Source organism: Adiantum capillus-veneris, chromosome 7 (assembly GCF_014529385.1).
Source record: "Adiantum capillus-veneris isolate H3 chromosome 7, ASM1452938v2, whole genome shotgun sequence".
In the NCBI taxonomy this organism is placed as follows: Eukaryota; Viridiplantae; Streptophyta; class Polypodiopsida; order Polypodiales; family Pteridaceae; genus Adiantum; species Adiantum capillus-veneris.
The window spans coordinates 156,893,673-156,917,546 of NC_140937.1; the positions used below are offsets into that span (position 1 = coordinate 156,893,673).

Sequence of the window (23,874 nt, forward strand, 5' to 3'; positions counted from 1 at the left end):
AGCCTGATTCTCACCTCCGATCAGTACATAGCAAGCATGAAGGAAAAAAATTCAAAGAAAGAAGAGATAGCCAAAGAAAAGGAAGAAAAGAAAATTGAGAAAGAAAAGAAATGATTACAGTCCTTGGCTGAGAAGGAGCGAGCACAACAACGGAGAGCTAATGCACATCAAGCCAAGCTAACTAGGAAGGATTGGGAGGCACAACAACTTCGTTTTGAAGCAAGGTTGCGATCAATTCTTTGGGAGAAGGGCAATCTTGGAGGTTTGTACTTGAGGCCATTGCAAATCGACCAACCATACCATGCTTTAGCACAAAAGCATCGAATGGAGAAGATAAAAAGAGCTAGGCAAGCCAACGAACTCTCCCTATCTTAATCCCCACTTTGTAGTTATGTTTGCTTCTATATAGTTTTCACTTTTGGATTTTCTTTACCCTTCTTTGAAGATTAGGTATAATACTCTATCACAGTTTGCCGAGTTTTGGCGGTTGTAGCATCAGTTTTGCCAAATTTTTGGATATGATAGCACCATTTTGTAACATCCCTATGAGGTCGTGAATGATCAGGTTGGATTTTGTCATCTTGATCTCTTCAAATGAACTAAACTTTTTGATTCATGAGCGTATTTAGAACTGTCATTAATAAAATTCCATTTATTTCAATATCATTTTTACAGATTTGTACATATTATAGTTGTTATAGCAAAACAACGCGAACAAACCTTTCACATCTGCTGAATCAAAAAAATGACAACAAAAAGACAAGGGCAACAAACATGATACTAAGTGAGGTTCATCACCTCACCTTAATCTTTGGCTCATCCATGCGCAACGGTAGTATTCTGCACATCTTCCAAATGTTCCCCACACCTTGCACAAAAACATTTAAAAAAATCCAAAAAGATTGTAATCTATGATGAAAAACAAATCAACTCATAAATTTGATGCATAAGAAAATTATAAAAGCTGCGCGTCACATTACCTGCAAGATTACAATAGCTGCAACCCTTTGCATCGTAACGTCAACCTCTGGCAGTGATTACAATAGATGCAACCATTTGCATGGATAAGAACAAGCATGCAAATGCGACAGCCTATCCCCTTCGTTGCATGATTCCACCAGTGTGCGAAATGCTAGCAGCGGTGATACTATCTTGAGAGAAGCCCTTGGGCAAGGACTTACTTTGGCAATGTTTCGAAGATGGCTTGCTTTCGAACTATAGGTGATGCTGCTAGGCTAAAATTCCACCGTGAAAATTCTCAAGGCTCAGCCTAGACATGTGAGCAGCCATCCTTTTGTTTGCACAGATTATTCTGCATAAGCATCTCCCTCACACAACCATCCGTGCTTGCATGCCTATGTTTCATGCCTTAACACAAAGAAACAAGCTGGTGCAAGGCTTGATTTACTCACAATTGCAGTGTGGAGTACTCACTTCAGCCCTGAGTGCTCGCTTCAGCCCTTTGTTCACTCTCTATCCCTATAAATGTGCAATGAGCATACGCAAGTAACATGCCAATCTCTCTCTCTCTCTCTCTCTCTCTCTCAGGCCTTGGTAGCAACGCAGCCAACCCGCTAGTTTTTTTTGGGGATGGATACAATGGGTGGCACATGAAGCTTTCACAACAGGCAAGGCAAAGGAGGGATGGGCTATAGCATAGGGAAGGGCCGCGAGGCTGCAATGCAAGAATATGGACGAGGTTGCAGCAACGAAAGCAGTATGCTCTCAAAGCTCACATACAAGGGGGGTCTACATAGCATCAAGATGTAGATAAGTGTCTCCATGTGTACACTTCTCTTTGGCTTACTAAAGAAGTGATAGTGGATTGGGGTTGGTAACTGATCATCCACTCTATGGGTAGTTACCATCACAACAAGAATCCAAGAAAGGCATGTGGAAGGGGGGTAGTTGGTCTCTCCTCTCATCCCCAATTTTGTTACACATAGTTTAGAAAATTCCTTTGAATAGCCACTAACCTTCACTACCAGGCCACCGTCCCACTTCCACTTGTTGGCCTACTCGTAGCGATCATTCCTAGCACCCTAAACCCAAAAAAAAAATCAAATTTTAAGCTTCCCACATCCCTTCCAAGTTAGGCCGGGTTCACAGTAAGCGGCGACAAGGAATGAAAGCTCGCTGCCAGCGAATCACAGCCCTGCATGTCAGCCTGTCTGTTCACATCGTGCGACAGCAACTGTGCAAAACAGGTGCCAGCTCGCGGAAGAAAATCAACGCTTCACTTTCGATTCCTCCCCCCCCCCCCCCCCCCAAAAAAAAAAAAAAAATTCTCTTCCACCCTCCACATATGCTATAAATGCCACGCTTGGCATGCTTTTTCATTTTAAATGTCGTTTTTTTAAAATTAAAAAAATCCATCTTTTTGTCTTCTAGCGTTTCTTCCACCCATCCCCTAAAGTTCACATTGGATGGCAGAAGACAACACCCGTTCTCTCTTTCACCCTCCTCACTGTGAACATTTAGCTAGTGGAAGATTGGATAATGCATGTCCACCCAAAGATGGTCGTGCCAATGTGAACCCAGGCTTAGGTGTCCTTAAGTGACGAGGAATGGAGCAATTGAACTCTGAAGAGATGCGTTGGCATTCAAGGGAGCCACTAGATGGCCGATTGGTTGAGGAGTGGCGCATTGTAAAGCTCCTCTCCACCTTCCGCCTTTCTAACTAAACACACACACGCCACACGCCACACGCGCCACTCCACTGCCGTAGGGTTCTGCTTCATCCCAGCCTGCTATGGCAGCTTCTCAGCTGCACTCATCATTTTCACCTTGCATTCGGCAGCAAACACAGAAGATTGTGCGGGAGAAGCAAGGTGTGACATTTTCGCTGGCCACTCGACAAGGGCTTGCCTTTCCTGTACGTGTTTCCAGTGGCCCTCTTTACGCCATGGCAGCCTCTACTCTGCAGCAACAGGTTGAGGTTTGTGAGAAGCAAGAGGTCCTTGAAAAGGAAGAGCAGGCATCAGGAGCTCAATTGTCTAGGATTGAAATTCGAACTCTACGGGGCTGCAGGCTCGGAATCGCCATGTATCCTGACTTTGTTTATAATGCAGAGGGAGGTGGAGGTCCTGGAAGTGCAGAGGAGCTTCCTGATGGTAAACTGGCAGTTGAATTCGATATCAAGAGTCTTTACATTCCGGCTGTGGAATGGCGGACCACCAAGTTCCTTGGATTGCCATTGCCCCCTTTCCTTTGCATACAGGTTGTTCCCCAGTCTCTGAAGGGCTTCATCGAGCGGGCCAGAGGAAAGGTACTGCACCTCCTTTACCTGCATCGGTGGTATTAACTTATGTGAATTGTCATGTTCTCTCCAAATGCATAAGCATGTGCTTAGGTTGTAGGTTCTGGTAGGGAAACGGAAAATATATTGGAAGCTTGATGGTCTGAATGCGCATAACCGAGAGACTCTCTCTCTCATGATGGACTCTTTGACTGTTTCTCTTGCCTTTGATGTGCGGTTGTGGGGAAGTTCTGGGTTGGGTTATGAAGGTGTATTACCTGAATATGCATTTGCGGGTTGCAAAAATGGCTCACATTAAATGTAGTCTGGCTGACTTACTCTTTGTGGATATCTAGTTATGGGCTCTTGGATGTGCAGGTGGAGCTGGAGTTCTCAGCCAATTTTTTATTTTCCGTGGGCTCTTTGTATCGTGCTCCGCCTCTTGTGGTGAACACACTGTTGACAACCGAAACAACCGAAGGCCGACTTCGAATGGGGCAGGGCCGAAGATTGGATTCAGATGGAAAATGCAGGCTTGCTGGTGTTGCTCCCCTTGTTCCAATCCAGGATGCATTTATGAATGCGTTTCTTACGCTGCCCACTGATTGCTTAGCGATTATGGAAGCTCAATTTAGTTTCTCCAGTTGATGCATGGGCTGCTTGCATAAGGTCTCTTGATTGGTATGTGAGAGGAGATTGTATATATTCACAATTAAAAGGCTGTATACTTATTTTTGAGATCCGGTCTACAGTTGTCATGCTTGAATCATCTTGGGGATCAATTCTCCGTCAAAGCCAGTGTAGCTTACCATTGTTTTTCTACATTTTGCCAGTCAGCTTCTGTATGGCTGCGGGATAGCCAATTCTTTGCGGTCGCAAGATGGGTGCATGGTGACAAAATCAATTAGATGCTTTTGCCTGAAAGAATTGATTTCGCCCTTACTAGCAAAAACATTCAAATCTTCAAGAGCCCAGTGTTAAGAATCTTTGTAGACGTTCCCGTTACCCGTAAACCCACGGAAGTGAGAATGGGAAAAGGAAAGGGAAATCCTACAGGTTGGATGGCTCGTGTAGTGACAGGATAGATCTCATTTGAAATGGAAGGTGTGAGTTTGTTAAATGCTTGAGAGGTTGCGGCATTAGGAGCGTATAGACTATGTATGTCGACTAGGTTGTTTTTGAAACAGAAGGAATTGAGGGCCTTCACTATTAAGTCTCAATTGACACTTAATAACACAATTGCGAATGCATGTTGTTTGGATCACCGTGCGCTTCATTTAGCTACATGGGTGGGGAGTTTCAGGTTGAAATGACTATTTGACTGCAATCTATTACAAGGTGGAAATAGTTGTGACATATGTTGGTGAGCATTATAAGATGACTCTGTCATCAGAAAATAGTGAGACTCTTCTCTTTAACTAAAATTTCCATGCCACGTACATTTGTTGTTTTAGTTTACTTTCAAACTCTTTGCTTCTGTCCATGGGAAGATGTGCATCCTTGTTTGTATTGGGAAACGCAGGCAGAGATTAAAAGGTTGCTGCCTTTCAAACTACTTCAAATATTTTTATCAAATTAGCTTTTGCTCATTGCCTAGATTATTGAAGCTTATCACAAGAAATTGGGCCCAGATAAGTTGAGACAAAAGATACCTTGTATGTGAGTCTTTCCCAATCCAACACCATAAAGTTCGTGACCTGTTTGATGCCTTGTAATGCTCAATCCTCACTATAGGCCATTGTGTGTGACTGTTTGCATTCATGTACAATAGCTATCCTTTGTCAGTTTTAGCTTCTTAGGTTGATCAAAGCCATGGATTCACCTAGAAGATAGATGATATGGAACATACACCTCTTCACAGAAAGATTATAATTTGCGTAACTATATGCATTTTCCAAAGTAGACGATATGTGCAGCCCAAAAGTTGGCATTTGCACCAACTTTATGCCTTTGTATCTTAAGCTTAATGAGTAATCAAGGGTGAGGTTATACTACACATCTCAATAGACGATTCCATATCAAAAGATAGCAAAAAGTTTTCGATTAGATTCAAAGGTATTAGCTTTTGCAAGTTAGGTGCTTGTTGTGGTTGTCACTAGAACCCTCCTTCACTGTTAAAACCCTTTTATTAGCCATGCAAGTGAGTGCTATAGTGAATCACTTCAATGTGTACGATGATCAAATGTATTATCATGGGCAAACATTAGCATGCCACCCCACCACTATCTATTCAAATTTGACTTGAGTTAACCAATGCATCCACGTTTAGATATTGTTTGCACTTTTGTATTAATTTGCACACTTTAACACCTTCGAGTTTAACATCAATTCTAAGAACAATACAGGGGAGTGGAGAGGATCTAAACTTGAATATGTTGCCAACGTACTTGTCACAAATAAGTTGGCATGTTGCGTCATTGGATGATGCAATATTATTTGTTCACCGTGACGTAGGGGAAAGATATATGTATAGCTAGACTTCTAAACCTTTTTACAATATTGTTGTCGCATTTTAGCCATTAAGTAACAACAATGAGACTGATGCATGTTTAGATTGGAGCTTGTAGAGCTAGGATGGAGGCATGCGATGCTATTGTACTCATCCAATTGTCCATCCTCGTGGTTTTCCAATAATTTATTTTGTAGGTACCATAGTTTAGGCGACAACAAAGGCTTAAGTCTCGACCACCTCTTTCTTATAGTGTGTTTTTATGGGACGAAGCAAAAGCGTTGCCAGAAGCTAGGCTCAACACACACACACACACACTGGAGCTTCTGTGTCTCTCCCGCTCATGGCCTCATGAGCGTCGTCAGCTGCATGGACCCTCTTTTCTACAGCTCAACACTTGGCACTATATCTCTTTTTTTAAAAACCCAAGTTGCAGTTCTCACAGAAGGCAATGACCCCTTATGCTCCACTGTCGAATGTGCTGCCTCGGCTATATGATGCATCGCATTCCTTCCCCCTTAAGAAGAAGTTTCTTCCTCGATCTTCATGGTTTCAGACCTTTTAGGCACCTTCAAATAAACTTGCTTCCCTTCCTCAAAGGTAAGAGACCTTCTATGCAAATCCGTATATGTCTTGGCTCTATCTTGAGCCTTTCTAATGTTGTCTTTAGCAAGTTTAAGCATTTTATTCATATCTTCTAGAAAATCTTCAACAACCTAAACCTTTTCTTTTGCACTCCTATTGCATAAAGAGCTCTACGTTGAAACCCATACATTAACGTAAATGGACCGAATCTAGTGGAAGAGTGCTTGGCACTATTATATGCAAACTCTACTATAGGTAAGTATTCTTTCCAATTAGTTTGTTGTTAACTAACATATGCTCGTAGCATCTCTTCTAAGATTTAATTAACCCTTTCAGTTTGACCATCCATTCAAGAATGCTCAGCTAAGCTCATGCTTAGTTTAGTTTCTAACCTCTTAAACAAAGCTCTCCAAAATGGCTATCAAACTTTCTGTCTCTATTCAACACAATGTCTGCTAGTAAACCATATATTCTATAGAGATTTTCCACAAATAGTCTAGTCAATTCAGGAGTTTTAACAGATTTGGTTGGAATAAACCTAGTAAACCATATATTCTATAGAGATTTTCCACAAATAATCTAGTAAATTCAGGAGTTTTAACAGATTTGGTTGGAATAAACCTAGCCATTTTGGTTACTCTATCCTTGTGCCCCCTCTGTGTTCTAGGTAATCCAACTATAAAGTCCATGGAGATACTCTCCCATTTCCTTGAAGAAATGTCTAATAGATGGAGTAGTCCTCGCATCTTAAGCCTTTCAGCTTTATTGGTCTGGCATTTGCTACATTAAACCACATATTCTAAGATGTCCTTATACATTCTAGACTAATAAAATTGCCTCTTAACAAGACTACAAATCTTGTTTACACTTGGGTGTCCCACACTTGGACTATCATGACACTCATAGAGTATTCGGTACCTAATCTCTTCATCTTTCACGACACATACTCTACCTTTGTAGAGTAAATAGCATCATCTATGACAAAATTCCTCCACTTGAATCCTTCTAAAGCACTCGGTGATGCTTCATTTTCAATGGAAACATCTTGTTTTGGATCCCCTTTTTGGATGGTTTCCCATATCTTGGAATATGCAAGATCAACCTGACATTTTTTCCTTAATGATTCAAGCAGATCATTGTTGAGTCGAGTAAAACTCAATTCGCTTATCATAGGCATCCTGCTAATAAGGGAATCTGCTACCATATTATATTTTTCTTTGCAATACCTAAGCTCATAATCGAACTCTTGTAGGAGTCAACCCATCTGGCCTTACGACCCTTCAATTATGTTTGATTGGAATCCACTTAATGTTTTTCTAATGAAATACTATCATAACCTTAGCACCATATAAATAGTGCTTCCATTTCTTCAATGCATGTATAATAGCATGCAACTCCCTCTCATATACTTAGTAACTCTATTGTGCATGCTCTAACTTTTAACTTTCAAATGCTATGGGTCAATCCTCTTGAGTTAGAACTGCACAAATAGCAAAATTACTAGCATCTGTTTCAACCACAAAGGGTTTATTAGGATCCACTATATATACAGTTGAACCTGTAGCTATTTTCTTGCATAATTTCTTCTGATTTCCCCCCCCACTAAGGTTTTTTCCATTCCTTTGAGTTGGTCAGTCATGGGGACTACTATCTTGGCATAATCCTTATTGAGTCTATGATAAAATCAAGACATTCCTAAGAAGATTTATAGCTCTTTTTGTTTCTTAGGTTCAAGCAATTCAAAATGGCTTAAACTTTGTTGGGATTAGGGACATGGAGGCTACACTCAAGGGTATTGAATGTTACTTCTAATGGCCTCAACTCAAGAAGGACGTGGATGGGTTTAAACGCACTTGCATAGCGATAGCTATGGTGCGAAGACCAAGGTAACATCATCACGAGCATAATGGAGACCAGAGACTTAATACTCAATTAATCAAGACATGTAGAGAGAGGTAGATAGAGAGAGAGAGAGAACAATACAGACTTCCTTGATTATGCACTGACTGCTGAAGTGACAAAATAGTATGGATTTTTTAAATTTGTGCTGACAGTGTTATGGCAACATGTACAAAATTTTGCAAATCATGCTGGTGCTTTCCCTGGCAGGTTTTGGAGCCAGTTGCTTTTGAGTTCAACTCCATTTGGGCTCTGTTTTTGGGCATCCTTTGTAAGAATAAAAGGACCCAAGGGGCTTCACTCTGCAGAGCATCTGGATGTAGAGTCTGAGACAAAAGTTTAGGCAGGTAGTTATAACTTTGATCAAGCATTAGTACAAAAGAAATACCCAGTTTTTCCAAAGACTTAGAGCAAGAGGGTACCCCCATGCTCTCCTTTAAAACTGCTTCTCCCTTATCTCTTACAATGACAGAGACTCTCTCTTAATGAAGAAACCCAAATCAAAAGACCCCCCCTTTGTGGTAAAAATTCCCTTTTCACCTTTTACGTGAAACCTTAATCTCTCTCATACCTTGATCAAACCTCTCACCCTTCAACTTGGCAACACGCCCGAACTATCCCACCTCCCCAAGCCCCTGATCTGTTGGCTCAATGCGCCTAATTTTGGGAAGTTGCTAACTGGAAATTCTCGCACCCCTCCCTAACCTCCTTTTCCCGCACCCCTCTTTGACCCCCTAATAAAAACCTCCCCCCCCCCCCCCCCCCCCCCCCCCCCCCCCCGCCCCCCTCTAATGTCAATTTGTATATTTATCATGTCCCTTTTTTCTTTTTCTTTCTCTTTTTTTTTGTGCCCCTCAATAGGGTTATTCTTCCCTATTTTCACTTTATGCCTTGAACCATCTAGCCTCTCTTCTCTTGATATTACCCCTCCAATGGTGCACATGGTACCAAATGGTACTTTTATTTACTTCTATGTACCAAAAGATGCTTGCATTCACTTCTTTGTACCAATAAACCTTCTATCTTCCTTTTAATCCTCACCTTTTGTACCCACCTTGGGTTCCTAATCCCCAACCCTTATTTAAAAGCCCCAATCCTTGTAAAAGAACTAACACTACTGAAGAACTTTATATAGCGAATCTGTTTAGTGTTAATTTATTGTTCTTCCCCTCTCCCTCCTCCCCCCTTCTTTTTTCACCTTTTCTTGGCTTGGTAATGTTCGCTCGCTTAAATTTCATGAAATTTAAGAGAGAGAGAGAGAGAGAGAGAGAGAGAGAGAGAGAGAGAGAGAGAGAGAGAGAACAGTACAGACTTCCTTGATTATGCACTGACTGCTGACGTGGCAAAACACTACGGATTTTTTACATTTGTGATGACAGTGCTGACATGACAACATGTATAGAATTCTGCAAATCATGCTAGTGCTTTCCCTGGCAGCTTTTGGAACCAGTTGCTTTTGAGTTTAACTCCATTTGGGGCTCTGCTTTTGGGCATCCCTTGTAAGAATAAAAGGACCCAAGGGGCTTCACTCTGCAGAGCATCTAGATGTAGAGTCTGAGAGAAAAGGTCAGGTAGGTAGTTGTAACTTTGATGAAGTATTAGTACAAAAGAAATACCAAAAGGGCCGTCAATCTTTGGGGCCAATACCTCCGGGCATGGAACTACACCGGGCCATGTCACCCAAAATTGTAGAAGTGTGATAAAGTCGTGAAGTATTTTAAGGTGCTCTCTTGTGTGCCATGTTAGAGTCTCTGCTTGGGGTGCCAAAGCCTGTTGATAGTGGTACCCGAGCACGATCAATTTCTCTTCTACCGGGAAATTTGATCGTCCTCTTGTGGCACACATGGATTCAGGAAAGAAGCAGACAACTCCATATACCACCTCTGGAGTGGGAGGCAGTATGAAGAATTTGAGTGGATTAACAAAGAATGAGTACATGCCCCCTCGGCCTATGGAGTACTAGCTTATGGAGATGCAATGTCAATAGTAGGTTGATGAGTGTGCAAAGTAGATGCTCCAATCTGCAAAGGATCCATAATATGCAAGTTTTTTGACCTGGCACCCGATTGACAAAGTGCATATGCATTGGCAACATCCATTCCTAATAACATATTTAGCAATCACATCTAGATCTATCCCGGATTTCACTGATGTCGGATTAGCTAATCCCATATCGTGATCACGTCCATGGATTCTGAGACCAAAATGCTGAGTCATTTGGTCAATCATTCCACTCAAGCACTATTGTGTGCTAGTAATCATTTTTTAGGATTTCCATTTCAAAATACTTCTCTCATAAACTCATCCAGCAGAATACTGTCAACCCATTAGTATCTGTGAATTCCAAAGGGAAATCAGTGACTTTTATTGCATCCACGTAATCTGTGATGAAGGAGCAGAGTAAGTCCCCTGTTGTGTAGTGCCGCTTGCACCAGATTCAACCCGCTGATCTATGAGAACTCTTGCAATAGCCACAAATAGTTTGAGTTGTTACAAGAAGGTGAGGAAAAAATGGACAATGCTTTGAAGCGTACACACTTATTCTGTTTTCTTTTCTCTCAATTATACATATGTGTTGAAGGGAAGGCCTTTCTCCATAAGCAGTCACCTATGCCTTCACCACTTTTGTAGGAATAGGATCAACTTGAGAAATCATGAAGTGGTGCAGGATAGGAAGGGAGAGGCATGTGGCAATATATATCGGTGAGAGTATTCAGGAGTCGATTGCTAGTTAGGGGCTATTAGAGAAAGTGTCGTGTAGGTTGCAGTGTGAGAGAGAACAATCAGTTAGATGCCAAAAAAAGTGCAACAAGCCTACAAGACCTAGGCTTTGAGGAGAGGAGGATGTGTGGGGGGCAAATCAAAGCCAGTACATCTTTAAGTCCAAGGCGAGGCTGCCAAGAGGAGGTGAGGAAAATCGATGTGACGAGGGGCATATGGAATCTTTCAACAACATCCTGTGACTAATGCATTCTATATTTAGAGAAGCCAATAGGTCTCAAAAATTAGCTAATGTGAATACTTAAAATCATTTTGTTGCATGAATTTTAGTGTAAAGGTAGAGAGAGGACACATTATTTATGGTGTATATCATGACTTTTTTGATAAGTCAATAATAACTTTGTTTATGCTTATGTGCATCCTATTGTATATTATGACGCTTTTGATGAGTCGATAAGAATTTTATTTTTGCTTACATGAGTTTTGTCATAGATTCTCTCTCTCTCTCTCTCTCTCTCTCTCTCTCTCTCTCTCTCTCACACACACACACACACACACACACACACACAACTTACATTGGCTATGTTTTCCATAGAGGTGACTAGTTGTTGGTTGTGCTGCACCCAGAGGTTGTAAATTTTCATGGATGAAGCTAGTTGTTAGTTTGATAACAGCCTCTAGTGACTTCTGCAGCAGTGGTGTTTGTATGCGAGGGATGATTTTGTTGTATTTGGATGGTAGGACCTTTGAGAAGAGATTTTAGGTATAGCGGGCTGCACTTTGCTCAAGGAGGTGACGTATATGTGGCATTGGGCATCTGTAGAGTGTTCTGGGAGTATCAATGAGGGATTTCATTATAACGTGTTCACAAATGCATGAACACATTGGAGAGGGGGAATGGGGGAACACACTTGGCACAAAAACAAAAGCCTCTCTATAGCCCAGGGTGTACACAACACCACAATCCACTAGAGTTCACCTTCTAAACTCACGATACATGCTGGCAGACCACTGCTTGCACACACACTAGCACGTAAACACGCACACATTCAGCTATCCAAGCATTTCACTACTCGTTTCGCACCACACACCGCTATTGCACACTAAACCACACTCTCACTTCCATTCCACACACAAAGAAGTGGCCTGGGGGGGCACACACATCCACACTGGCAACGCACACACAAGCAAAAGAAGTAGAGAAGGCGGAGCAAGGTAAATGATGTGAGAGAAACACAATGGAGGCTTCACCACGGCTTAAGCACTCTTTACAACTCATTTACATCAAACGGCACACCCATGTGGTCGCCGGGCAAGAAAATGCACACTTGGGGCTTTACAGGCACACACCTCTACACAAAAAGCTCCCCCAATAACTCACACACACACACACACACACTCAATCTATGCTCTATGCAGGCTCATCGGCTCAAGGCCTTGGCAAGAAGCCAATTGTGGCAAAAAGCATAAAAAATGGCTCAATTTTGGCTTTTATAGGGGTGCCCCTTTAAATTTGGGCATCTGGGCTTTGATTCGTCCACCTTGCACTCTCATTTAGCAATTTTGGGAGGGTAGACGCCTTTGGCTTCATCTTCTGTCTAACTCTCTTCTTTTGCACTTGAGGGGGTGCACTAGCGACATCGCTAGTGCCCCTTGGCATCATTTTTTCCCCTTTTATTTTTTCACCCTTTGGGAGGCTTCCTCTTACACTACTCCTTTGACCTCATTTTTTGACCCTTTGACCAGCTCTTTTGGCCGCCTTTGGCTCACCCAAACCCCCATTTGGTCTTACTCCTCTATCCAGCCTTGGAGCTCCTCTGGACCATTCTGCTTGGCTTGCCCTAGCTTGCTTTTCTCTATCCTGCCAATTCAGAGTTTCTTGGGACCATCTTGCCTGGCTTGGGCTCACTTGCTTTGCCCACTTGCTTTACCTGACTATCCTCTCTCTCTCTCTCTCTCACTCTCTCTCTTGCCTTCTCTCTCTCCCTTGAACCCCATGGAACACATCTCCTACCCCCAACCCTAGGCACTACCGACCTCGCTACAAGGGGGGGGGGGGGGGGGGGATGTCGACTTCATCTTCAAAAGAGGGGGCTGCTTACGGGCGCGGGAATGGCCTCCTAACGAGCACAAGCCGCCACCATCCATCACCATGGGCTCCGCCCTCGATCGTCGTGCATCACCAAAATAGGCAAGCTATGTCGTCGCCCAGCGCCGCGCGAGCAGGAACACACCCATCCGCAATGGCTCATGAAAAAGGAGAGCTCTCTCTCCCACTTCACATTTCTAGAGGGGCAACGTTTTGCTTCAAATACCCCACCCTTTTCTCTCAAAATACCGCATGTGGGATGTAGCTGAGCCACGTGGCGACCCAACAATGACCGACTCTCCTAAGCCAAAAAAACTCCCCCCATATCTTTTGAAAAACTCCTCTTTTCTACTCAACCTTAAGATTGTTCCCCCATGTTGCTCGGAAGCTCAATGGGTACGTTGTGAAGCTGTGCCAAAAAGCCATCAATGGGTACGTTGTGAAGCTGTGCCAAAAATCCATCTTGCCGGATTTGATCTATGCAAATGCTTGCCGCATTTGCACTTCCCCATGACATTGAAACGCGTACTCAAACTCAATCAAAAATCATTTGCACCCTCTTTCTTAGCATTAGCTCCCAACTTTAACCCATCGTATCTTGCTGATCGGGAACACAATTGACACACAATCAACTCCTATCAACTCTACATGAAGTGCATCACCCTCTAGAACCCCGGCAAGGCCCAAAAAATGCCAGATGGCACGACTCTCCATGTAGTCAACTTGGCCCATAACTGGTCCTCGGTAAATCTTCAACTTGCCATAACTTGCTATCCAGAGCTCTGATTAGAAATCCAAAAAGACAATCATGCTCCATAATTCAAGCTTCACACATCTATTTGTTGACATCCTCTTTGGCCTTGTCCGTCTCAAATCTGTTAAACTTTCTAACTTTAAACTGCCATATCTCACACATCGGGGCTCCATTTGATGAGACGTCTGGACCGGCTTCTAGAGCAACTCGAATACTACATTTCAGGACATTGATAGAGAACTTTGGATACCTTTGCTTGTAATTCCATCGGTACCATCCTTGAGCCTCTTTTGCCTTAAAAATCCGCATTAAGCATGCATTCCTGCTGCCACTAGTCTGCCCAAGGACTTCATACCTACTCTAGCCTTTTGCACTGCACCTGCCTGTAGCCTTAGCCTAGCATTGTTGAGCTTCCATCTCGGACCAACTTTGGCTACACCAACGTTAATAACATGTGTTAATAACATAATTTATGTTTTGATCACATCTATATTTACACAACTTTTGCAATGACCAGCTTATACCTGATCTGCCTGTAAAGCCGTCGCAATTCAGAGCTTACCCAACGAGCTATGTCATCACTATATAAAGTGAATGATTAGGTGTAGTTTTAGTTTTTTGGGAAATATTTGGAGTGTTTAGAACTCTTGGTTGTCTAGGAGAGTCCTTTTGGGAAGAAAGTCCTTATTTTAAGGACGATCTTCTTTCTTTATAGGCTCGCCTAAGGCTATCGAGCCACTACTCTTTAGTTCTTTGAATTGTGAGTAGAGTGTGGTTTGTAGCTAATACCTGCAGAGATTTAGGGACAAAGTTGGAGTCACTTGAGCTTGTTTTCATTTTAGCAGCACAGGTAAGTTATATGTTGCTTGCTCCCTCGTGTTGTTTTATAAACAATTTGATGGAGCCAAGAGTATTGCTTAGGGGCTAGTATTGGTTCTTGGTATTTGATATGTTCCATGTTAAACAAGGGTCTATTGTCTTATACTAGAGTATTGGGTACACATAGATCCTTGGTTTGATTGGTGTAAAGTATCTTTAATTGGGTACGAAAGACATCCTTCATTGGGTGTGCAATGTGCATTGTATGATAGTATCAATTTCATGCTGAAAGCACACATTTATATTGTTTAAATATTACTTGCATTTATCATAGTATGATGATTGAGGTTTAGTAAAATTGATATGCCCACATCTACAAATATTAATATCGATGGACATTGTAGAGAATATCAAAACTATAAATTAAGTAGGTCTATATATTTGACTATGCATGCAAAGTAAGGTTTTAAAATAGTTGAATAATAAACACAATATTTGAATTTTTAAAATAGTTTTAAACTGTTGTGTGGCTATATTTTATCATCAAAATCAGTGTATTTCTGTGTAGAGATGTATGTTTTTGTAATATACATGAGTATCTTTGTTGTTACTTTAGTGATGTATTCATTGTTCCATGTTTTCTTGAATAGTTTCTTTGAGATGGAAGAAAAAGTTAGACCTAGTGATAGAACTCAAATTCAAACTAGCAAGAAAAAGGCACCTGGGATAGAGTGGCAATATGCAATTAACATCGATGATCGATTCATAGATTGGGAGTGTAAGCTATGCCATACAACAAAATCTGGTGGGGCACCTTGACTATGTTGGAATTAGGGTTGCAGAGAAACACACACAGCTTGGAGAAGACGAAGGAAACTCAAGGCACACAATAGAGAGTGTATTACTTAGTGTGCAATGGAAAGATAGATAGCCCTAGAGTGATGGGCGTATATACAATGCACGGGGGAAAAAACCTCCTAAAGAGGGAAAAAATGCCCCGGCGGTCCTAGTGTGTTCACACACATCACTACCACATGTATATGGTAACAAATCCCCCCTGGAGTGATGCGGTGAACGAGAGCTGGCACATGAGTAAAGGGAAGTGCCATGCCCTGAGGACAGGATCAGTCCACAAAGGGGAGTAAGCCCAAAGCTTTGCGGAAAGCTTCAAGCTTCTCACGAGACAATGCCTTTGTGAAAAGATCTGCAAGGTTGTCCTGTGTTGGCACATAAGCCAAGCTGATCTCTCCTGCTGAGAGCCTCTCCCTGACATAGTGGTAATGCACCTCAATGTGCTTTGTGCGAGCATGAAAAACTGGGTTCCTCGCAACTGCCAATGCGCTCTGACTGTCAGTGTAGATAGTGTTGGCAGTGTCCTGTCCAACACCCAAGTCAGCCATAAGGCGTCTGAGCCATACACACTCAACCGTAGCTGTGAAGACTGCCCTGTACTCAGCCTCACAACTCAAAGTGGCCACAGTAGGTTGCTTCTTGCTCAACCATGATATACATGAACTGCCAAGCATGAAACAAAAACCACTTGTGGACACTCGCGTGTCAAAACAACCAGCCCAATCTGAGTCCGAAAAAGCATGTAAGTCTGGCGGCAATGATCCCCCCTTGGGATAAAACAAGCCAAGATGTAAAGTGCCACTAAGGTAGCGGAAAATCCTCTTGACAGCCTGCCAATGCTTAGACCCTGGGCTATGCATAAATCTGCTGATCTGCGAGACTGCAAACTGAATATCTGGCCTCGTGTTGCATACATAAATGAGGCAGCCAACAGCAGTTTGGTAAAGAGTGACATCAGCAGGATCGCCAGTATCATGTAGACTCAACTTCAAACCTGTTTCCATGGGAGTGGCAATAGGTTTGCAATCCTCAAGTCCAAACTTACATAGCAATGTCTCTATGTAACTTTTCTGACACAAGGCAATACCACCATCACACTGCTTAAACTGTATACCCAAGTAATGATGCAACAGCCCCAAATCTTTCATCTTGAAAGTAGCATTCAAATCAGCCTTAAATTCAGCAATATGTCTCTCATTTGGTCCAGTGATCAGCAAATCATCAACATAAAGAACCACAATGAGAAATACATCATCCTCACGCTTTACATACAATGTGCTTTCTGTTGGACTGTTACGAAAGCCTCGTTTAACCAAATGAGTGTCAGCTTTCTCATACCAAGCACGAGGAGATTGCTTCAACCCATACAAAGCCTTCTTACATTTGCACACTTTGTCCTCTTGTCCTTTTATGACAAAACCGCGAGGCTGCGTTACATAAACTTCCTCAAATATGTCACCATTCAAGAAAGCAGCAACAATGTCTGATTGATGTACATCCCAACCAAAATGAGCTGCCAATGCACATAGAAAACGCACAGTAGTCATACGACAAGTGGGAGCAAAAGTCTCTTCATAATCTATGCCTTTTTGTTGTGCATAACCCTTTGCAACAAGTCGAGCCTTATGGCGATCGATCTCACCATCCGGCTTGCGTTTCAACTTGTAAACCCACTTCGTACCAATGGCCTTTTTGCCAGGAGGCAAATCACATAAAGTCCATGTGTCATTCTCTATAAGTGCATCATATTCTGATTTCATGGCAGCAATCCAATTTTCTGAATTCTGTGCTTCATCAAAAGACAGAGGCTCCTTAACATCATGTAAACTAGACACAGCCAAAGCATAACAATCTGATGCATAAGATGCATGGCGAGAGCCTGAACGAGTACGACTAGATAAAGGTGCATCCAATTTACTGTCACGCAAAGTGTGCACCAGCCATTTTGGCATACCTCTAGCCTGCTCATTTTCAGCCCTTTCCTCATCAAGTACATCATGTACATCTGCATCAGTAATAGGCTGTTCTAAAACATTTTCAGAAACCCCCATAGGCTGTACATTTGCCTCATTGGAACTTACATTCGTATTTCCACCACTGAAAAGAGGCAACAAAGTGTCATAAATGTCCTGTGAGCTTACATTATTGTCTCTAGTACATGACAGCAAGGGTTGAACAGAATCTTCCACAAACACTACATCCCGTGAAACCAAAATACGTTTTGTTTGCGGATGATACAACCTGTAACCTTTGCTTTCAGCACTATAACCAACAAAAATACATTTGACAGCCTTATCATCCAATTTTCTGCGCTGCACTTGTGGCACCAAAGCATATGCCAAACAGCCAAAAACACGCATGTGCTCAATAGAAGGTTTTCTATCATGCCATGCTTCATATGGAGTAATAGACTGCAAAGCTTTCGTAGGACACCTATTAAGTACATAAGTGGCACACATGATGGCCTCAAGCCAAAAAGAATGCGGCAAAGCTTGACTTTTGACCATACATCGTGCCATTTCCGTTAGTGACCTGTTTTTCCTCTCAGCAACACCATTTTGTTGAGGTGTATAAGGCACTGTACATTGGTGTTTTATCCCACGACTAGCCAGAAATGCATTAAATTCATGAGACATATACTCCCCCCCTCGATCGGAACGGAGGGTGCCCATAGTACATTTTGAGACATTTTCAGCCATAGCCAAAAATTGTTTGAAGCACATAAAAACTTCGGACTTCGCTTTAAGCGGAAATACCCACGCATGCCTGGAGTAATCATCAATGAAAGTCACGAAGTACAGGAATTGCCCAAGGACGGAGTTTGCATGGGCCCACAAACATCACTATGCACAAGCTGCAACCTGCATGTGGCCCTAACTGAACCATCCTTTGGAAACTTAGAACGCTGCATTTTACCCAGAATACAGCCTTCACAAACATGTTTGATAGGTGCTTCAAGAGGCGGCAAAGAAGCAACCATATCAGATTTCTGCAAACGCAGCAAACTGGCAAAATTCAGATGACCAAAACGTGCATGCCAAAGTTTTGCATCTGAAATAGCCCTTGAATCTGCAACAGCATTTGCAAAATTTTGTCCACACTTGTCATACAAAGTGAGCTTATACAGCCCACGGCACAAAAGCCCAGATGCAACAATTTCATCACCAAAACTGAGATCATGAACTGTACATCTGTCATCCACAAATTTGACTACAAGTCCAAGTCTAGCAAGTGCGGATACAGACAAGAGATTCTTCTTGATCCCAGGTACATAAAGTGCATCAACAAGTGTGAAGGAACTACCATTAGCAGCAGTGAGCACAATCTTTCCAACTCCCTGAACTGGATAAGAGGCGTTGTTGGCACAAGTGACTGAATTCCCATGAGGGACAGACTCGAGAGAGGTAAACAATTCACGATGTGAGGTAATGTGCTTTGTAGCACCACTGTCGAAATACCACACATGTGAATCTGCAGCAACTGACAAGCATGCATCATGGACAGCAGGATTGTAAGTGCACTCTGCGCTAAAAGCCCATTCTGCATCAACATCAGCATCACAATCTCCTTTCACAGAAGACTCAACAATGGCTGCATTTGTAGTGGAACCAGCATTTGCAGTGGAACCACCCTCTTTCTTCTTAGCCTCTTTGGCCTTCAACTTAGGACACGACTTGATCAAGTGATCATTGGCTTTACAATAATGGCAACGCATCTTCTTTTTGCCCTTATCACCAGAATTGCCAGAGGAAGTGCTGCCAGCAGAAGCATTAGGAACAGAAATTTTGCCACTCGCAGCAGAACCATAAGAAGTGGCTGCATTACTGTTACCACCCTTTCTTTGAGAAGCAATAAAAGCCTGTTCAACTGCACGCTGCCTAGTCCTGTTTTTTCTAGAAAGTGACTCTTGCAACAGCAATGTGCATAATGCATCAAACTTGACAACTTCAGGATTTCCTTGGGTCATCAGTCTCCAAGTACTAGCAAAAGTCTGGTAGGAATCTGGTAAGGCATCAAGAACAGTCTGCACAAGGGAACTGTCAGAAATGACTTCACCTGCAGAAATGAGTTGCTCATTGATATCCTTGACACTAGCAAGGAAAGTGTCCATATCATCTTCCTCATGCATAATCTTCGACTCTAGCTCTTTACACAGCAAAGCAATTTTAGCCTCATTGCGGCTTGCATAAAGACCTGCTAGAATATCCCAAGCCTGTTTTGCAGATTTTGCTGAACGGATGTGAGGAATAATGGTGCGCTTCACAGACAACGCAATCAATGCATGAGCCTGCGCATCCTTAACATCCCAACGAGCTTGTTTTGCTGTAGGCAAAACAACTCTAACAGCTACAATCCTTGCAGCAAGACCTGCAACATCCTCAATATCGCCTACATCTTCAGAACCAGGACGTACATCAATGCCCTGCACAATGTTCCAGACACCTTTTGACACAAGAACGTGTTGCATCATATAAGCCCACATAGGGTAGTTGTCCCCATCCAACCTGTCCTCAGCAGCAAACATCTTGAACACATCTGTGTTGTTGTTGTCAGCCATGGTAAATGCTGCACCTGATGTGAAAACTGCCCGAAAATAGGAGAAATGGAGTGGGAACAACTTGTGCTATATAGCACAAACCGTAGAAGACTATAAGGCACCTGTTATGCAGAAAACGGCACTGACAGAAAATCTGCACAAAATGACGAAATAACCTGTGCAGTACTGCCCGTAGTGGAAACGGAGGCCGAAATGAGCCCAAATCAAAATTCTGAGCAGACCAAGCTCTTCGAGCTTACCCAAAATATTTGTCGACCTGCGAACGCTTGCCAAAGCTCACTGAAATCGGAGAAAGTGAGCAGGCGTGTGCTGGAGCAGCTGGCGACTAAGCCCGGGAGGACGTGACCTGCTCTGATACCAATTGTTGGAATTAGGGTTGCAGAGAAACACACACAGCTTGGAGAAGACGAAGGAAACTCAAGGCACACAATAGAGAGTGTATTACTTAGTGTGCAATGGAAAGATAGATAGCCCTAGAGTGATGGGCGTATATACAATGCACGGGGGAAAAAACCTCCTAAAGAGGGAAAAAATGCCCCGGCGGTCCTAGTGTGTTCACACACATCACTACCACATGTATATGGTAACAGACTAAGGGAACATTTTCTAGGCGGATTGAAGAAATGGAGTTTCATGTGTACCCACCCTAATGCAATTGCAGTGCCAGTCAAACACTTGAGGGATTAAATTCAAAAGAAAGAATCAAAGAAACATTACACATCTACTACTAATGTCTTAGGGATACCAGAACATATTGGTTCCAACCAACAAACCCCAAAAGCATCGCCGGCTTGCACTCTGAATTCCAATGTGCAACCAAAAAGAAATCTGCCTAGTGTATCTTCATTGAAGCATCCTTTCAACCTGGGAAAGGTGTATATGCATCAAACTTCATTGCAAGAAAGCTTATGTAATTGTCTACTCGATGATGCACAGCTCCCTCTTGTTGAAGTGATTTACTTTTCAAGTTGTATTATGGTGATGGTGGACAATGAGCATGAAAGAAAATTGGTGAGTGGATCAGGGTTTTCACTGTCCACATACCATGCTATCTGAAATGATCTATTGGATAAATGTTATGTTCAAGTAAAAGGAAATGTGCAAAGGATAATTCGTAGCAATATAAATGTTTCTTGATGTACCATAGTCAGCAGTGACTAGTCCAATGTACAAAGAAAACCACTAATTAATTTAATGATTGTTTCATCTAGCGGCAAAACATTTGTTCATGCCGTGGATTTACATGGTTCAATTAAGTTTGGGGTTTATATTGCTAACGTAATTGCCTTTGTGATAGAAGAAGTGGGTGCTAAACATGTAGTCCAAATTGTGATGGACAATGCAAAGAATTGCAAGAATGCAAACAAAATCTTGAAAGGACGTTACCCGCATGTTTTTTCTTTTGGGTGCAATATACATGGTTTGAATCTTGTATTAAAAGATTGGTATAAATGTGACGATACCAAGTGATTTGCCTCTATTGTCGATACTGCTTGCAAGCTTGTGATATTTATGCTCAAAAGACCAAGAGTATTAGATATTTTTTGACCTCGCATGTCAGCTTTGTTAAAACTACCTATAGAGACTAGATTTTGCACTCCAATTTTGAGTCTCTTCTTCAAAACAAAGATGCATTCATAACTACATTTACATGTATGGCATTTCATGACTAGGAGAGCAAACAAAACAAAAAAGTGAAAGAGAAAATCAAAGTCTTGAGGGCATCGCTTACGAAAAAAACTTGGTGGAGTAGTGTGATGGATGCATATCATGTATATATGCCTGTTATGTATGCCATATGCAATCTTGACCAGAGGGCGCCCAATCTCAAAAAAGTATGGATGGAATGGTGGACTGTCCAAAGGAGTTTGGAGTCACTTGAAAAATTAGAGCAGTTGGTGGTGGAAAAGTATTGGCGTGTTCCATTCTCTCCTCTTGAAGTACTTTCATGCTAAATGGATTGGAGCGCATACCCCATTGCATAGTGTTGCTTACAAGCTAGATTGTGAATACTGGAATATGGACTTGATGTCCATGTTGAAGTGGTTCATGATTTTTACACAGTGGTAAACACTTTCTATGCCAATGTTGATGATCATGTAAGATGCATAAAAGAAACGTCCTTTCAATTGAAAGGTGGTCTATTTTCAAACTCTTTTATTCAAAAAATGGCAAAAGAGCAGCCTGCATGGAAATGGTGGATGATGAATTGTGGAGAACACTATGCTTTGTTACATAACCTTATGATGAAGGTTTTAAGCTAGTGTTCAAGCTCAGAAAGAAATTGGAGCATGTACAAATATATTCATAGCACTACTCGCAATTGACTTCTTGTAGATCGTGTAGATAAATTTGTTTACATGTATTGCAATTAACAAGTTATGCAGCATATTGAAAGTGAAGAATATGAAGAATATATGACCAAATGGATGTAAAATTGTGATGATGTAGAAGACGGACACTTTGACATTGGGCCTGGGATGTTGGACATGTGTTTTGCACAAGCCTTGAGCTACATAAAAATCCCGATATTGACTCAAACAAGCTCAATCAAGCATGCAACAAAGTAGACATAGGTAACAGAATCTTGGAAAATGATGACATTGAAGATTAAGCAATAGTTATTGAATTTGCAAAAGAGTTTCATTAGTAAAAGATTACACTTAGTTTTTGTCTTTGATTAGATTTCAAAGTACACTAGGAGTTGCCTCTTGCGACCCCGATGGCTTGTACTCATTGGACATGCCAAGTATGGTATATAGGCCTTCATTAATTGTTGTATCGCACAATGCGTATGTGGACATATTTTTCATTTGCCTCACCAAGCATATAAGATGGTAATAGTGTTCACATGGCAACATATAATGGTTGCTCCAATCGTCGAAGACTTATAGGGGGCATTGGTTGCTGGAGAAACTGCTAGCCACACTCGAGACTCCAACAACCTTAAAATGCGTTAAAAAGTGGGAGATGTGATTTCCTTGGCGTATAACATTTAAACGTTGAGTGTCATAAAATCTAATATCTAACCAACCCAAATGATTTTCTCATATTAAACGATCATTTAATGTGGGAGAATAAACAGGAACAAGGGTTAGGATATAGACATGTGCTTATAGATCTATCTCAACACGGGGCCAATGGTAAAGGGGCCCAAATGAGAGATGATATGTCAAAGAGCACGCTAGCTGATGGAGCTTAAAGATCTTAGGGTTAGCTTCGTTAAAGACCTCCAAAGGGTAGTGTTAAAAAGTCCTTTCACCGTAGTTAAGCTAGGGCTAAGCTTGAGGTGGGAACCCGGCCCAAGCTTGAGGTACTTGTCATGCCTGATGTGACCGAGATGCTTGAGATTCTTAAAGTTCTTGATGATTGAGATGCTTGTCATGCTTGAGAACCTAGGGCCGTATTTAAGGTGGGAACCCAGCCCAAGCTTGAGGGGCTTAACGGCCAAGCTTGTGATGAACTGGGCCCAAGGTTGAGGGTCTTGAGGTGTCACAAAATTCAAACCAAATCCCTACAAGGAGGGGGAGATCCATGCAAGAAGGGGGGTGGTTGCTTGACCACTCTCTCTCCCAAAGGGCACCCCTTTCCCAAGAGGCAAGTAGGACACATGTCAAGCCCCTAGCTAGGTTACCCTCATGGTGTGCCTAAAGCCTATTGGTGGCCTTCCAAGGGGTCCAATGATAATTTAGTGTATTTAATTATTTTTTATAGAATTTATCACATCCTCTCTCTCAAAGGGGAAAGGGGGACACTTGTCCCAAGGCACCCTTGTTGCTTGATATGTCCCTGCTTGTAATTGGCTATGCTTGGAGGGGTCCAATGAGCTTCAAGCATGAGCTACAAGGGGGGCTTGACCAAAGAAAGCTAGTTGGTATACTCTCCCACTCTCTCTCTCTCTCTCTCTCTC

General features: G+C 42.2%; 1 protein-coding gene across 1 annotated transcript; it reads left to right on the forward strand.

Moving 5' to 3' along the window:
* The first annotated feature begins 2,613 nt into the window (after positions 1-2,613).
* Positions 2,614-3,976, forward strand: LOC147454893 (ATP-dependent Clp protease ATP-binding subunit). The gene is made up of 2 exons (XM_086516711.1): positions 2,614-3,268; positions 3,617-3,976. The coding sequence occupies exons 1-2, from the start codon at positions 2,753-2,755 to the stop codon at positions 3,884-3,886; spliced, it is 786 nt and encodes a 261-aa protein (XP_086372837.1). The 5' UTR covers positions 2,614-2,752; the 3' UTR covers positions 3,887-3,976.
* The last annotated feature ends 19,898 nt before the right edge of the window (positions 3,977-23,874 follow it).

Bases quoted from the DNA above. Each gene is read 5' to 3' on its own strand.
- LOC147454893 (XM_086516711.1), top strand. From the start codon at position 2,753: ATGGCAGCTTCTCAGCTGCACTCATCATTTTCACCTTGCATTCGGCAG. The intron at 3,269-3,616 runs GTACTGCACCTC...TTGGATGTGCAG, and splicing joins TCGAGCGGGCCAGAGGAAAG to GTGGAGCTGGAGTTCTCAGC.